The 15,769-nt window shown below is 40.8% G+C and overlaps 1 protein-coding gene across 5 annotated transcripts in view; it reads left to right on the top strand.

Moving 5' to 3' along the window:
* Positions 1–15,769, top strand: part of HEATR5A (HEAT repeat containing 5A) — a 126,296-nt gene that overhangs the window by 85,938 nt on the left and 24,589 nt on the right. For all 5 annotated transcript variants that reach the window (XM_084630957.1, XM_084630958.1, XM_084630961.1 and 2 more), the window contains 5 exons: positions 592–773; positions 4,359–4,427; positions 5,177–5,356; positions 14,098–14,332; positions 14,815–15,063. In XM_084630957.1, coding sequence (XP_084487083.1) covers positions 592–773; positions 4,359–4,427; positions 5,177–5,356; positions 14,098–14,332; positions 14,815–15,063 — 915 coding nt within the window. The remainder of the gene's footprint in view (positions 1–591; positions 774–4,358; positions 4,428–5,176; positions 5,357–14,097; positions 14,333–14,814; positions 15,064–15,769) is intronic.

Below are 15,769 nucleotides of genomic sequence, written 5' to 3'. Positions count from 1 at the left end.
ACATGCAAATAGGGCGCCATTGTTCCTATAGAAAACATTGGCAACTAGAAGCGATAACTGGTGCCTGTGTACTGCAACACAATTTTGTAATCTAGGAATATCCAAGAAACTAGTGTCACTGCTCTGTTTATTCCATAATCTGCATAATTACCGATGAACACACCATTAATTTTCTGTGCTTCCCCATGCTAATCTGAAAATGTTGCTGCCTCAAATATAGAGGTTTTTATTTCCTTCAAAATTTTTACCTTAAAATGGAAAAATATTGGCTGATATCATTGCATGATTGGGGAATAGACAAAAGGTGCTCATTTGAAAGCAAAGGGAACTGTTCACTGTAGATTCTCTGGAGAGTAAAGGCTCCTGTTTAGGATCCACTATATGTAGTACTCACAAGTGACATGCTCTTGGGTATAAACAACTCCTTAAAGGAAATGCAAGCTCCCTTAGCATATAGTAAAGTAGAAAATAAGTTTGAATGCTTTGGGGCCCAACTATGTAAAAACAGAAACAATTGCATCATCTTTAATATAAATTAGACTTTAGAACAAGTTTGTTTTTATTAAATGATTTTTTTTCTTTTGTCCCCAGATGACTTTTTGGTATTGCATTTAGCTGACTTGATCCGCATGGCTTTTATGGCTGCCACAGATCACAGTGACCAGCTCCGTCTTTCTGGGCTTCAGACATTGTTAGTTGTTGTTCGGAGGTTTGCATCTGTTCCAGAACCAGAGTTTCCTGGTCATGTAATTCTGGAGCAATATCAAGCCAATGTAAGCACCTATTGATTATAAAAATTTTATATAAAAAATGGACAATTTGATAACGAAGAGAAAATTTTCAGTAGCTAGTTCTGTAATCAGGGTTCAATTTGTCTGTCACTGAAACTATTGTATTTATTTTCACTTCAGGGTTGAAACTTTGTGCTTGCTTAGACTAAAGATTTTGGGTTTGAAAGCAAAATCTGTTTTGTTTTTGAACATGGCAAATGAAAAAGTGAAGATGTTACACTGTAATTTTTTAAAATAACATTTATAGGTGTGCCTATAATACAAGAGAAGTGCATTTCAAATCTAAGGAAATGGTAAAAACCAAAAAACTGTGCTCAAGTAATTCAGGTTCCCAAATTTTTACTACTTCACTCTTAATGAGCATAGTACTCAGTGAGGAAAAGTCACTAAATAGATCTGATATACATAAATAAGAAGTCTTGCAGTGTCTTTAAATCCTTATTATCCAACCATAACACAAGCAAACAACTATTCAACCCTCCTTATCAGTGCTAACCCTCACAATCCTCATTTCCCCAAAAGCCTGTGAAAATAGATGGGATTCACAGTGACCTGAAGATGAACAGATTTTGGCTACTTCAGACCAAGGGTGTGAGAGTAAGTTCCAAATACACTCTCCTCCCAGCAGCCTCTCTTCTCCTTTAACGGAGGGAGCACCAACCAAAGGACCTCTGTTGAATTTGTGTTGCGTGGAGAGGAGGCAGATTGGAAGCCGTTTAGGGCTTTGTAAGCTATAACCAACCCCTTTAAGCTCTACCTGGTAATCCGTAAGTAAGCCACTCTATATAACAAAGCACTCGTGTAAGTGTAGCCATAATGAGATATCCCACTTAATATATAGGTTGCTGTATTCTTGCTTGAGTTTTGGTTTCCTAAAATAATTTATGATTTAGTTTCACAAAGAGGCCCTTGCAGTCATCTACTCTCGAGATAACAAAAGTGTGTGCTGCAATAACAAGGTCCATTTATGAAAGAGAAAGTTGCAGCCTTCTGCCTGTCATTGATGAAAAATGCTGTCATGGTCATTTCTCTGGCGAAGTAATCTAATCAAACCCTCACCCTGCACTGCACACCCGCATCAAAAATAGAAGACATGAATCCTATATTAAGGCACAGATATAACTTTTGCCATATTTTTCTGGTTTGTATCCCAATTCACCAGCATCATTTTAATCTTATCTGGGTCTATCCTTGGCCAGCTTCCATACTCCAGTCTCTAGCAGATATTACATAGGGCACTTAACTACATCATCTGGGCTGATAGAAATGGACACACACAACTTTGTGTTATCAGAAAACGTAAGGCTCTGTAGCCCATTTCTCCTTCCTAGCGTGCCCTGATAGTCCTCTGGATGAGTGGGGAGAGACCCTGTTGAATCTCACATTGACATGTCCAGCGACACCCAACAAGAAAAGAAATTGGCTATCTGTTCCTGCCACGTAAGACAAGTCAACAATACTTTTATGATCAATGGTATCAAAGACCACTGATAGATCTGATAATATTGGTATGGGCACCAGTTCTTCATTTAATACTCTGAGGATTTCAGGTCCTCTCATAAAATGATAGGCGTCCAGGAGATCTGAAACAGTTAGATACTCTGAGAGTTGTGTCACCACAACCTGTTCAATAATATTTAACCAGAAAAGAAAGAAGATAGATATAGGACAACCATTTGGCAAAGATTTTCAACATCAAACAATGGCTTCTTGAGCAAAGCCCACACAGAATTCCTTAAAGGAAGCTAGCACCTTGCGTGCCCTCCCCCTCCCCCATTCAGGAAGGAGTTACCCATTTCCACTTCTTATAAATCCAGCTCCTCTCTATTGGTCTGCACTACCCAAGATGGGCATAGGTGTGAAACACACAGGCTCTGGCTTGAAGTGCTCCCCATATTTCTGTTACCACAGAAAGTTAAACTAGGAGAAACTCCATCTGGATTATCTGTCCACAACAAATTTGAAGATAGAGACTTTACAGATACCCTGGAAACAAATGAATGCTCATTTGCATCCTGCACAGCATTACCTGAGACTTCAAAAAAAATCTTTGTGACACAATCACTCATTCAGCATGAGATCTGCATGGCAAAATTTATAGTGAAATTTTATCTTTGGCTCCAAAAAACATTTCAATCTCTGGGTCTATAGAATAAATGGTTTAAGTAACGAGCAGGATACTTTTTCAATAGGAATTTGGTCTATAAAATAAATGATTTTAAAAAAAGGAATTTTGAAAGATTTGCACAATTTAATGAATGTTTCAGTTCCTTTGAGGGGCGGAAGGGAGTTAAGATGAGAATCTTTAGGGTCAAAGTATCAGCTTTTGAAGATCTAGTGTAAGGGAGAAATTTAAAGAGGAATTTCCTAACTATAGAGACCAGTGCTTAAATCAGGTTTTATCTGTTGTTTAATAATTTTCTTACAGTATTACCCAGAGGCCCCAGTGAGCCTCACCCCATTGTGCTAGGCACTGTACAAGTTCATATAAAGATACATTCCCTGCCACAAAGAGCAGTGCATCTTAAGTTTAAGTTCTCGTACACAAACTTAAGCAATGTATCCTAAGTTCTTCTACAAGAATCTTTTAAATCATCAGGGAAAATTTCTCTTCAGTTGCCTTCAGTGAAAGTAAACCTCAGCATGAAGGATTGGTGAAATCCATGTGCCTTGATCAGTGTCTCTTCATACCTTGTTCTTTGTGAAATGAGTGGGGTTTGTGTTCTGTCTCTTTTACTCCCGTAGGTACACAAGTTAAAATCTGTTTATCCTAATTATTAATATTGTGCTGCTTTCTTTTCCTTAAACCCAGCTTCCCCTTACGTAAGGAAATCCCACCTCTTAAGTGTCTTTAGGCCCGTCAAGGTTTGGAATAATGTTTTGTTAGGTTTGGGAAACTTTTTATCGGGTTAAGAGTTCAGGGAGGAAAAAGCTTTCTTTGTTCTGGTTTTTAAGACCCTAGCAAACAGGGGAAACAAGCTTTAATCTCACTGTCTCAAAGAGGAAACCATCTCTTTTATGGAAAAAGCATAACTGTTCTGTCAGATTGCTCCTCGGTCTCCCCTTTTTCTACCCTCCTCCAAACAAAGACTCTTCATACCCATCACTGAGGGATGGCTCAGGGATTTGAGCATTGGCCTGCTAAACCCACTTGTGAGTTCAATCCTTGTGGATTGGCCTACTTGCTTGTGAGTGTGGCCTACTTGCTTGTGAGTTCAATCCTTGAGGGGGCCATTTAGGGATCTGGGGCAAAAATTGGGGATTGGTCCTGCTTTGAGCACGGGGTTGAACTAGATGGCCTCCTGAGGTCCCTTCCAACCCTGATATTCTATGATTCTATGATCTGGCCACAGAACCAGTCTGTATCTGTAAGACAGCAACATCTTGGGATTCCAAGTAATACCTGGCATCTAGCTACTAGAGAGAACAATACAGTTCTCCAGCAGGAACTAATTTCTAATCATTTTCCCAATCAAATCATGGTGTAAATAGAAGGGAACTGTATAGTTTATAAGAAAAATTGAAACAGACTATTATTTTGCTAAGTGTTGAATGATTTCTCTTTAGGTTGGAGCTGCACTTCGGCCTGCCTTTGCTCCAGAAACCCCGCCTGATGTCACAGCAAAAGCATGTCAGGCAAGTGTTTAAAGCTAAAACTTTCAAGTGAAACCCTTTCTAAAAATTAATCTCCTCTGATGGATAGATTTTTAAGCCAGAAGACTAGTCTGATGCTGTACATCACAAGCAAAAGGATTTCACCCAGTTACCCCTGTTTTGAGCCCACTAACTTTATGCGTTGTCTTAAAAGTTCTTCTGAGCAAATTATGTATCACTTTCTGCTAAGGACAGCCTTTAACCTCGCTCCCTGTGAAAACAGTGGAAGATAGCAGCCATTTTGAGAAGAGCAATTCTTTTTTGAATTCTCTGTGTCAAAATATTATTCATCAGCCTGTGCTGAAGAAGATTGTCATTTCTGAAGAATAATGTCAAAAAGTTACTATTATTCGATCAAATTTATTTTCCAAAACTATCCCTTGCACTGGATCCATTCAGCAGGGAAGGTAAGAGGGGGTGACTCTGCTGATGCATAGGCAAAATTGGGGAATAGGAAGGAGAAGGAACTGTGGTTGTGTTGGAAATGTTGAGGTCACAGGAGGGAGGCGTAGAAGTGGAGGAAACTAGCCAGCATGCACGGCCCCTGAGTTGGATACAGTAACCAGAGTGTATTCAATATTAATTCCAGTTAACATTGTTTTTAATTTGGGACTAACGATACTATACCTGACTGGGGAAAAAAAGCTTGTTTAGTAACTTTACAGATAAAATTGGACTATCTAAATTACATTTTTTTTCCTGTGATCACACTTTCTATTGTACATCACTAGGTTTGCAGTGCCTGGATAGCAAGTGGTGTAGTTAGTGACCTTAATGACCTTCGAAGGGTTCATCAGTTGCTCATATCATCCTTGACCAAAGTACAAGCTGGAAAAGAAGCGCAAAGTCAGCTGTACAATGAAAGTGCCTCAACTATGGAGATATTGGCTGTTCTCAAAGCTTGGGCAGAGGTTAGTAAATTAGATTTATAACAGGATTCTTGGCAACTGTATGATGAGAGTATTGAGCTGTCCTTTCAAGCATAATGAAATAACTTTATACAAATTACAACCATGATAAGTTTGCTATTCTCTACTGAATTTACACACAACCAAATGTATGAACACCTATACACTCAGTTTGTGATAACAAAACTTGCTTTAATATAAAAATTAAATGTGGTCACACAGGTGCATTTTAAACCTTATAAAGTAGTAGACTTGTTAATATTCCATAGTGATTCAATGTCAATTTTAAATTGAGATGGCTTGGATACTTGTGGTTGTCCATTGTAGTTATCTATTTTGGATATACATCATTCACCAGTGAAGTTGTAAATTTAATTGGCATTTAATTTGTCACAGGGATGCTCTGTAGGCGAACATGTCTCAGGCAAGGTATACACATTTCTCATTGTATGACTGCTTGTAAGTTCAGTTAGGCAGTATGGACTTATTCATGTGATCTAAGTGAGTTGGTAATGTGGGCTCATTTGAACAACATACTTTTTAATACAGCCAAAAGCGAGGATGTGCAGCTGGGAACAAAGAAATATAGATCACACTTACAAGTTGAGGGACTATGTCCTGCAGTGCAGTGATACTGAAAAGAATTACGGGGTAATAGTGGATAATCAGTTGAACAGGGCTCTCAGAACAACACTGTAGCTAAGAGGGTAAATACAATAATTGGATGTATAAGCAGGGGAATACTGAGTAGAAGCAAGGAGATGGTATTACCTCTGTACACGTGATCATTGAAACCATTACCGGAATGTGGTCTTTGGTTCTGGTGTCCACACTTGATAAAAGATATCAGAAAACTGGAAAGGGTTCAAAAATGAATGACTACAGATCTGGAAAACATGCCTTATAGAAGAAGGATTTTGGGTGGACTCCTCCTGAAGGTCGAAACAACAGACTGGACTTCTACATAGAGTGCTTCCGCCAACGTGCACGGGCTGAAATTGTGGAAAAGCAGCATCACTTGCCCCACAACCTCAGCCGTATAGAACACAATGCCATCCACAGCCTCAGAAACAACTCTGACATCATAATCAAAAAGGCTGACAAAGGAGGTGCTGTCGTCATCGTGAATAGGTCAGAATATGGACAAGAGGCTGCTAGGCAGCTCTCCAACACCACTTTCTACAAGCCATTACCCTCTGATCCCACTGAGGGTTACCAAAAGAATCTACAGCATTTGCTCCAGAAACTCCCTGAAAAAGCACAAGAACAAATCTGCACGCGCACACACACACACACACACACACACACACACACACACACACACACACACACACACACACACACACACACACACACACACACACACACACAAAAAACTCTGACCTGGGGTAGTCTGTCTACTACCCAAGATCCATAAACCTGGAAATCCTGGACGCCCTATCATCTCAAGCATTGGCACCCTGACAGCAGGATTGTCTGGCTATGTAGACTCCCTCCTCAGGCCCTATGCTACCAGCACTCCTATCTATCTTCGAGACACCACTGACTTCCTGAGGAAACTACAATCCATCGGTTATCTTCCTGAAAACACCATCCTGGTCACGATGGATGTAGAAGCCCTCTACACCAACATTCCACACAAAGATGGACTACAAGCCATCAGGAACAGTATTCCCGATAATGTCACGGAAAACCTGGTGGCTGAACTTCGTGACTTTGTCCTCACCCATCACTATTTCACATTTGGGGACAATGTATACCTTCAAATCAGTGGCACCGCTATGGGTACCCGCATGGCCCCACAGTATGCCAACATTTTTATGGCTGACTTAGAACAACGCTTCCTCAGCTCTCGTCCCCTAATGCCCCTACTCTACTTGCACTACATTGATGACATCATCAACATCTGGACCTATGGAAAAGAAGCCCTTGAGGAATTGCACCATGATTTCAACAATTTCCATCCCACCATCAACCTCAGCCTGGACCAGTCCACATGAGATCCACTTCCTGGACACTGCTGTGCTAATAAGCGATGGTCACATGAACACCACCCTATACCGGAAACCTACTGACCGCTATTCTTACCTGCATGCCTCCTGCTTTCATCCAGACCACACCACACGATCCATTGTCTACAGTCAAGCTCTATGATACAACCGCATTTGCTCCAACCCCTCAGACAGAGACAAACACCTACAAAATCTCTATCAAGCATTGTTACAACTACAATACCCATCTGCTGAAGTGAAGAAATGGATAGACAGAGCCAGAAGAGGACCAAGAAGTAATCTACTACAGGACAGGCCCAACAAAGAAAATAACAGAATGCCACTAGTCATCACCTTCAGTCCCCAACTAAAACCTCTCCAACGCATCAACAATCTACAACCTATCCTGAAGGATGACCCATCACTCTCACAGATCTTGGGAAACAGGCCAGTCCTTGCTTACAGACAGCCCCTCCAACCTGAAGCAAATACTCACCAGCAACCACACACCACACAACTGAACCACTAACCCAGGAACCTATCCTTGCAACAGTGCCCTTTGCCAACTGTGTCCACATATCTATTCAGAGCCAGAAGAGGACCAAGAAGTAATCTACTACAGGACAGGCCCAACAAAGAAAATAACAGAATGCCACTAGTCATCACCTTCAGTCCCCAACTAAAACCTCTCCAACGCATCAACAATCTACAACCTATCCTGAAGGATGACCCATCACTCTCACAGATCTTGGGAAACAGGCCAGTCCTTGCTTACAGACAGCCCCTCCAACCTGAAGCAAATACTCACCAGCAACCACACACCACACAACTGAACCACTAACCCAGGAACCTATCCTTGCAACAGTGCCCTTTGCCAACTGTGTCCACATATCTATTCAGGGGACACCATCATAGGGCCTAAGCACATCAGCCACACTATCAGAGGCTCCTTCACCTGCACATCTACCAATGTGATATATGCCATCATGTGCCAGCAATGCCCCTCTGCCATGGACATTGGTCATACCGGACAGTCTCTACATAAAAGAATAAATGGACACAAATCAGATGTCAAGAATTATAACATTCATAAACCAGTTGGAGAACACTTCAATCTCTCTGGTCACTCGATCTCAGACCTAAAAGTGGCAATACTTTAACAAAAAAAACTTCAAAAACAGGCTCCAACGAGAGAATGCTGAATTGGAATTAATTTGCAAACTGGATACAATTAACTTAGGCTTGAATAGAGACTGGGAGTGGATGGGTCATTACACAAAGTAAAACTATTTCCCCATGTTTATTCCCCCCCCCCACTGTTCCTCAGACATTCTTGTCAACTGCTGGAAATGGCCCACCTTGATGATCACTACAAAAGGTCGTCCGTCCGTCCATCCCCGCCCCCCCCCCCCCGCTCTCCTGCTGGTAATAGCTCACCTTAAGTGATCACTCTAGTTACAGTGTGTATGGTAACACCCATTGTTTCATGTTCTCTATGTATATAAATCTCCCCACTGTATTTCCACTGAATGCATCCGATGAAGTGAGCTGTAGCTCACGAAAGCTTATGCTCAAATAAATTTGTTAGTCTCTAAGGTGCCACAAGTACTCCTTTTCTTTATGCCTTATAGTGAGAGACCCAAGCAGGTCAGTCTGTTTAATTTATCCAAGAGTAGAGTAAGAGGTGGCTTGATGCTGGTCTACAAGAAACTGCATGGGGAAGACAGTTGATAATACACAGCTCTTAAATCTATCAGGAAAAAGGATTAATGAAATTCATGGTTAGAAGCTGAAACTAGACGTAAGGAGGGCCATAATGGGTCAGACCAATGGTCCATCCTGTCTTTGAATAGTGGCCAATGCCAGATGCTTCAAAGGGAGTGAACAGGAAAGGGCAATTTACTGAGTGATCCATCCACTGTCATCCAGTGCCAGGTGCTAGCAGTCAGAAGTTTAGGGTAATATGTGTTGTGTTCAGTGCAATAAACTGGATAGCGTCCACTCTGCTGTTGGACTTCTGCCTGCATTATTTTTACTCTTGCGGGGGTTTGTTCTTTGTGGTGGTGTTTTTTCTTTGTGGGGGGAGTGGTTATTGGCCTCAGTTTGAAGAATGTTTATTATGTGAATCTGGCTCTCTCGTGTCCTCTAAACCAGGGCGCTCAAACTGGGGCCAAAGTTATTACATGGGGCTTGTGAGTATATGCACAAAACAGAGAGCAACTGCTATAAAATATATAATTTAAATCTAACGTTTTAGAAAATTACACCCACCTTTCCATTGTGATGTAGTGTATTTATTTTGAAGAGTATTGTAAGCGTATAATACAGTGATCGTTGTTCCTAAACAAAATATATATTTGTATTATCACCACTTTAAGGAAATTGGACTCTGGAGATTGTAGTATTTTGCATGCAGGTTTGTTGTCTTGAGGCTAAATAGGTGGGACTGAGACAACATTAGAGCGCTTGAATGTTCAGTTGCTGAAGAGCTACATTAAATCACAACACTGAGATTGTTAAATTATAAATTACTTTTTTTTTCTTTTTTTTTGTGTGTGCCAATCAGACACACAAGCAGGGGCAGTGCTACAGGAGGCTTGCGGTGGCTATCCCCACCCCAGAATTTGCCTTAACCCCTCCACAGCCCCTTTTCCCAGAGCAAGGGTCAAACGTTACACAGAAGTAAGGGTGTCCTGGTATGACATTGCCACCCTTACTTCTGCAGTTCTGTGCTCCTGCTGGCAGCAGCATTGCCTTCAGAGCTGGTTTCCTGGCCAGCAGCTGCTGCTCTCCAGCCACCCGGTTGTGGGGCAGCACCTACTTCCAGAAACAGCATAGAAATAAGGGTGGCAATGGGAAACTAGTAAGCCTGCTGTGAAAAGTGATATTTGTATGTTCATTAATATCACTTTTCACAGCCTTCCAGCTAGCTAACAAGTCTGCTGTGAAGTCTGTTAGTAAGTCTTCTGAGAAAAGTGAAAACAAACATCACTTTTCACAGCAGACTTAGCACCCCATTGCCACTCTTACTTCTGCACTGCTGCTGGCGGCTGTGCTGCCTTTAGAGCTGGATGGCTCTGAAAGCAGTACCCCTGCCAGAAGCAGTGCAGAAGTAAGGGTGGCAATGGGCAGTAAGTCTGCTGTGAAAATTGATATTGACAAAGTTTCTTCATGCCCCCCCCAGCATTAAACAGTAACTATTTTTTAAAAAACTTTTCTGCTTATAACAATAATTCAATAAAAATGTGTTAAAAATGGCAAGAAAAGGTAAATTCATTTTAAACAATAGGGTTATAAATTTACCATTTAAAGTACTCTTATAAATTAAGAACACATTTTTTATATTTAAGGGAGGTTGCACTCAAACAGACCACACTGAAAGCTGCAGTCAAGCAGGCTCAGGGCAAGCAAGCCCACAAAAACAAACTAACAGACAACAAACTCACCCCAGACTATTCAGACTAGATATAAGGCACAAAATGTGAGTAATTAACCATTGGGATGTGGTGATTTCTCCATAATTAGAAGTCTTTAAATCAAGACTGGATATCTCACTAAATGGTATGCAATCGTACAAACATCTACTGCATGTTTGTGCAGTAGTTAAGGGCTTTGTGGCAGGAATTACTGTATAGGTTTCTATCGCCTGTGTTATGCAGGAGGTCAGACTTAAGGTCATAGTGGTCCCTTCTGTCTTTAAAATCTATGTATCTGTTAATCTGTTTCTAGAATTAAAGGATTAGAAATGTCATTTAATGGATTTTTTTAAAAGCAATTTAGATTAGAGGGATACCCTAAATCAGACTTGATTAGGGATAATCCAATACTGTGCCAAGTGAAATAAAAATCAAGATTAGTAGGAGCTTCATTGTGAAAAAGTAAGCGATGAGATTGTAATAATTAGGATATATAGCGAACACTTAATGATTATGACCAAGTTTTTAAGTGGTGGTCCCAGAACTGCTGAAGTTTTCAGTTGACCTTCAGTGACACTTTCTCCATACCACTCATGATTTTATATATCTCTATATACATGACTTGATTTAATAAAGAACTAAAGGGAGGTAATATAATTAATGCTAATCAGCATGGATTAATGAAAAATAGATCTTGTCAAATTGACTTTATCTCTTTTTTGATAAGGTTACAAGTTTGGTTGATACAGGTAACAGTTTCAGAGTGGTTAGTCTGTATCAGCAAAAAAGAACGAAGAGTAGTTGTGGCCCACAAAAGCTTCAGCTCAAATCAATTTGTTAGTCTCTAAAGTGCCACAAGTACTCTTCCTTCTTTTTACAGATAATAGTGTTGATGTAATATACTTAGGCTTCTGTAGGGTATTTGACTTGGTACCACATGATTATTTTGATTTAGAAACTAGAACATTAAAGCATCAACATTGTACATATTGAATGGATTAAAAACTAGCAAACTTATCTATAATTATAATGTAATTGTAAACAGCAGTCACCATCTAGTGAGATAATGCATGGATCAGTCATGGCCCTACACTGTTTTAAACAGTTACATAAATAACCTCGAAGAAAACATAAAATCTATTCCTGATAAAGTTTGTAGATTGGGGGAGTGATAAATAATAAAGAAGGCAGGTCACCGATACAGAAAAATCTGGAGCATTTTGTAAGCTCAGAGGAAGTAAACATGTCCCCTGAAGGTGGGACAAGAAATAATAAGCTTCGTCTGCAGCAAGGGGATTCATGTTAGGTATAAGAAAAAACTTTCTGTACAGATAGTTGAGCACTGGAATTTCTTACCTAAGGAGGTTGTGGAATCCCCATCACTAGAGGTTTAGAAGAAAAGGTTAGACAGACACCTGTCAGGGATGGTTTGGCCCTTTGTCCTATGCTATTTAACATTTTTATCAATAACTTTGGAAGAAAATATAGCCCCATCACTGATAAACTTTGCAGATGACACACAAATCATTAATCCTGCCTCAAGGTGGGCAGATAAACTAGATAGCCTCTTGAAATCGCTTCCAGTCCTAGATTTCTATGACCAATGCAGGGTCATATATTTGGGACCAAAGGCCATACTTACATGAGAGGGACTCTATCCTGGAAAGCAGTGGCTGACAAAAATAGGGTGATCATTGGTGGATAATCTGCTGAATCTGAGCTCCCAGTGTGACTGTTGTAACCAAAAACATGAATGTATTAACAAGGGTAGATCAAGTAGGAGCACAGAGGTTTCATTACCTCTGTGTTTGGCACTGGTATGACTACTGCTGGAATACTGTGTCTGGTTCTGGTGTCCATAATTCAAGATGGATGATGATAAATTGGAGTGGGTACAGAGACGAGCCACAAGAATGATTAAAGGGTTGGAGAATGTGCCTTATGTTAAGGTCCTGTGTCAATGTTTGTTCACTGCAACATCACAGGAAAGTATTTGAATTTCATGCATTGACTCTGAGTCCTGTTCTCCCTCACCTGCCCTTGCCTCCCCAACTGCTGCAATTTTTCCAACAGTGGGGAGACAGAAACAGGCCATCCCAGCTTCTGCCTCCTTGCCTGGGCTGCAGCTGCTCATGGAGAATTAGCAGGCTGGTGCCATGTTTTAGGAGGGTGGTGGGCTGAGGGGGGTCGATATCTCTCACCACATGGTGCCGTCCAGTCCAGGCAGGGATCAGGACCCAGCTCACTCCAGACTAAGTCCACCACTGCAGGGAACATGGGACAGTGCTCACAATGCATAGCTATTAGGAGCCTCAAGCTCATCCCCTCACCAACAGGCCTGGGAGAGACACTGCAGCACCAGTCGGCAAGGTGCTGAGCCCAGAAAGCTGAGCCCAGGATCACCACTTGGAACATGAGCAAGTGTGTGCAGGGTGTCCTGCCCTGAAATGGTGTCGGGGGTGGGAGGGCTGTCACAGTGTGGGGAAAATGGGATGAGACCAGGATCCATCCTCCTCATGCCCCAATCCCCCTGCCAGGGCAGGGCTCCCTCACACACTTGTTTGTGCTCCAGATCTTGGCCACAGCTCTTTGACAGCTGATGTTGCATTGCCTCCTCCGGGCCTGCCTGGGGGCAGAGATGGGTCAGCCTGGGGTTGGTCAGCCAAGGCTCCAAATCACCATACATTGTGGTCATCTTCCTCCCTGCCAGCCAGCTGAGCAGGAAGTTAACCTCCCACGAGCAGCCAAATTAGCCCCAAACCATGATTTTTTTTCCAACTGAAGGGAGATGGAACCAGGCATCTGTGCTCCTCCCTCCCCACTGTTGAAAAAATCACGGTAGTGAGCTAATTTCATTATTTCTTTGCAGTGTGTGAAATCTTTATTTACACAGGGCTTTTGCTTACAGTGAAAGACTCATGCAGCTCAATTGATTTAACTTCTCAAAGAGAAGGTGAGGGGTAACTTAATCACAAAGTATAAGTACCTACATGAGGACAGAAATTTGATATTACAGGACTCTTTGATTGATAACAAGATCCAATGGTTGGAAGTTGAAGCTAGATGTATTCAGACTAGAAATAAAGTGCAAATTTTTAATAGTGAGAGTCACTAACAATTGAAACCACTTACCAAGGATTGTGGTGGATTCTCCATCACTGATAATCTTTAAATCAAGCCTGGGTATTTTGCCGGAAGATATGTTCCAGTTCAACCACAGCTATTTGACTTGAAGCAGGATTTAATTCAAGGAAGCTCTGTGGTCTGTGACGTGCAGTAGTCCCTCCTGGCCTTAAAATCTATAACTATTGCTCTATCTCTCTCAATCTTTGAACAGGTTTACATAGTTGCAGTTGAAAGAGAAAAAAACCAAAGTGATGCACACAAGCAAACTTTGACAATCACAAACTCTACAGATGAAAACTACAGAGATTTAACTTCGTCAGCCGATGGACTTCTGGACCTAGTCCAGGCGGACCTTGGGACCCTAAGCAAACTCTGGCTTGCTGCACTTCAGGATTTTGCTCTCTTAACTTTGCCTTCAGAATATGCCTCTCAACTTCCGGTTGAAGGTATGAAGGCAACTATGTACTTTTATTGGTGTTCGATATAATTTGTGTGTGTGTGTGCTTTATAATATCTCAGCTGAATTGTGCCTACTCACAGTATTTAACTTTTTCACAAAATAAGATGTAGTTGATACAGAACCAGCACACTATAATTTTGTAGCTATTTACCACAAAATCAATTACTGTGTTTAGGATAGAGTTTTCTCTGGGATGGAGAAGTAGTGGATTTTTAAGATGAGAGGAAGAAAAAAGAGTTAAAGAAACTTACTTGATTCTACTTGCCTTTTTATTGATAATTCTTTTTATTAACCACAACCCACCAGGTCAGCTCTGGCTGTTAAACAATTAAGAAATACAATGAAATGTTATAAAACACAAATACCATTATAATAACAGAAAAGAATCCCAAACCTGTAAGAGAAATTGTGTACAACTAAAAATAGTCACATCATTTAAAACTCTGACTGTTCTTTTTTTTTTTTTAGGTGGTGCATTCTATACTGCGGAGACAATTGAAAATGCAAGACCACACTATCACAACTCCTGGGCTCTAATTCTTTACGCTACAGCATTATGGCTCACCAGCACAGGTTTCCTTGTGGTTGATCCAGATGAAGGAGTAACTAATCTCTCCAGACCTGTCACCCCAACTACAATGTGTCAAGATTCCTCCTCCAGGGCTGCAGTGAAATCTCCTGAGGATGTGAATACTGACATATTTCATCTTATTTTGGGTTGGTTGATGAGCGTGTAATCTGTCTAGATTTTAAATTCTGAACAGTAATTTCAGTATAAATAATACTGTTGACACTCAGTAATGCTTTGGTTGTCTGCTCTTAATTTTGTTGGTGAAGAATTGGTATGTTGGAAGTACCTGTGGCAAGAATTGGTTTTTATGTTGGGGACAGAATTGCTTCCTGTCTTTCTGATTATGCTGGGAAAAAATATCCAATGCAAGGTAAACAGAACACATGCCAATTTACTGCTATGCTCATAAACCTTCTAGTGCTTCTGCTTCGAGTTTAGGACCAGATTCAATTTTGGTTACACCAGTGTAACTATAAGGTGACGCGACTGACTTGATTGCAGTTACTCTGGAATATAGCCCACAGTTTTAAATAAGTTTTTGTTTAACCTGGCAAAACATAGACTCGGCATCTGAGGCCCAACAGAACAGTTTTGTTATTTCATTCAGGACTAGGGTTAGCAGGCCCAGGGTTCATATAGACTACTTTGCCACATTTAGCTAGTGAGGTGGAGTTTGTAAATAATTAACTACATGATTAACTAAAAACTTCAGCCTTTTTGTGAAATAAAACTACTAAGTCTCAGCCTTTAAGTTTCTAAGCTATGTTTACAGTTTCTCTGTAAACTTATCCTGTCATGTAAATCAGTATGTCAAGAGTTCACATCCTACATTCAAGGTTCTCAATTTCATGC

Source organism: Lepidochelys olivacea, assembly GCF_965140295.1.
Source record: "Lepidochelys olivacea isolate rLepOli2 genome assembly, chromosome: 6".
In the NCBI taxonomy this organism is placed as follows: Eukaryota; Metazoa; Chordata; order Testudines; family Cheloniidae; genus Lepidochelys; species Lepidochelys olivacea.
Note: the sequence above shows the minus strand (reverse complement) of the source record. Positions and strands in the feature narration are given on the sequence as shown.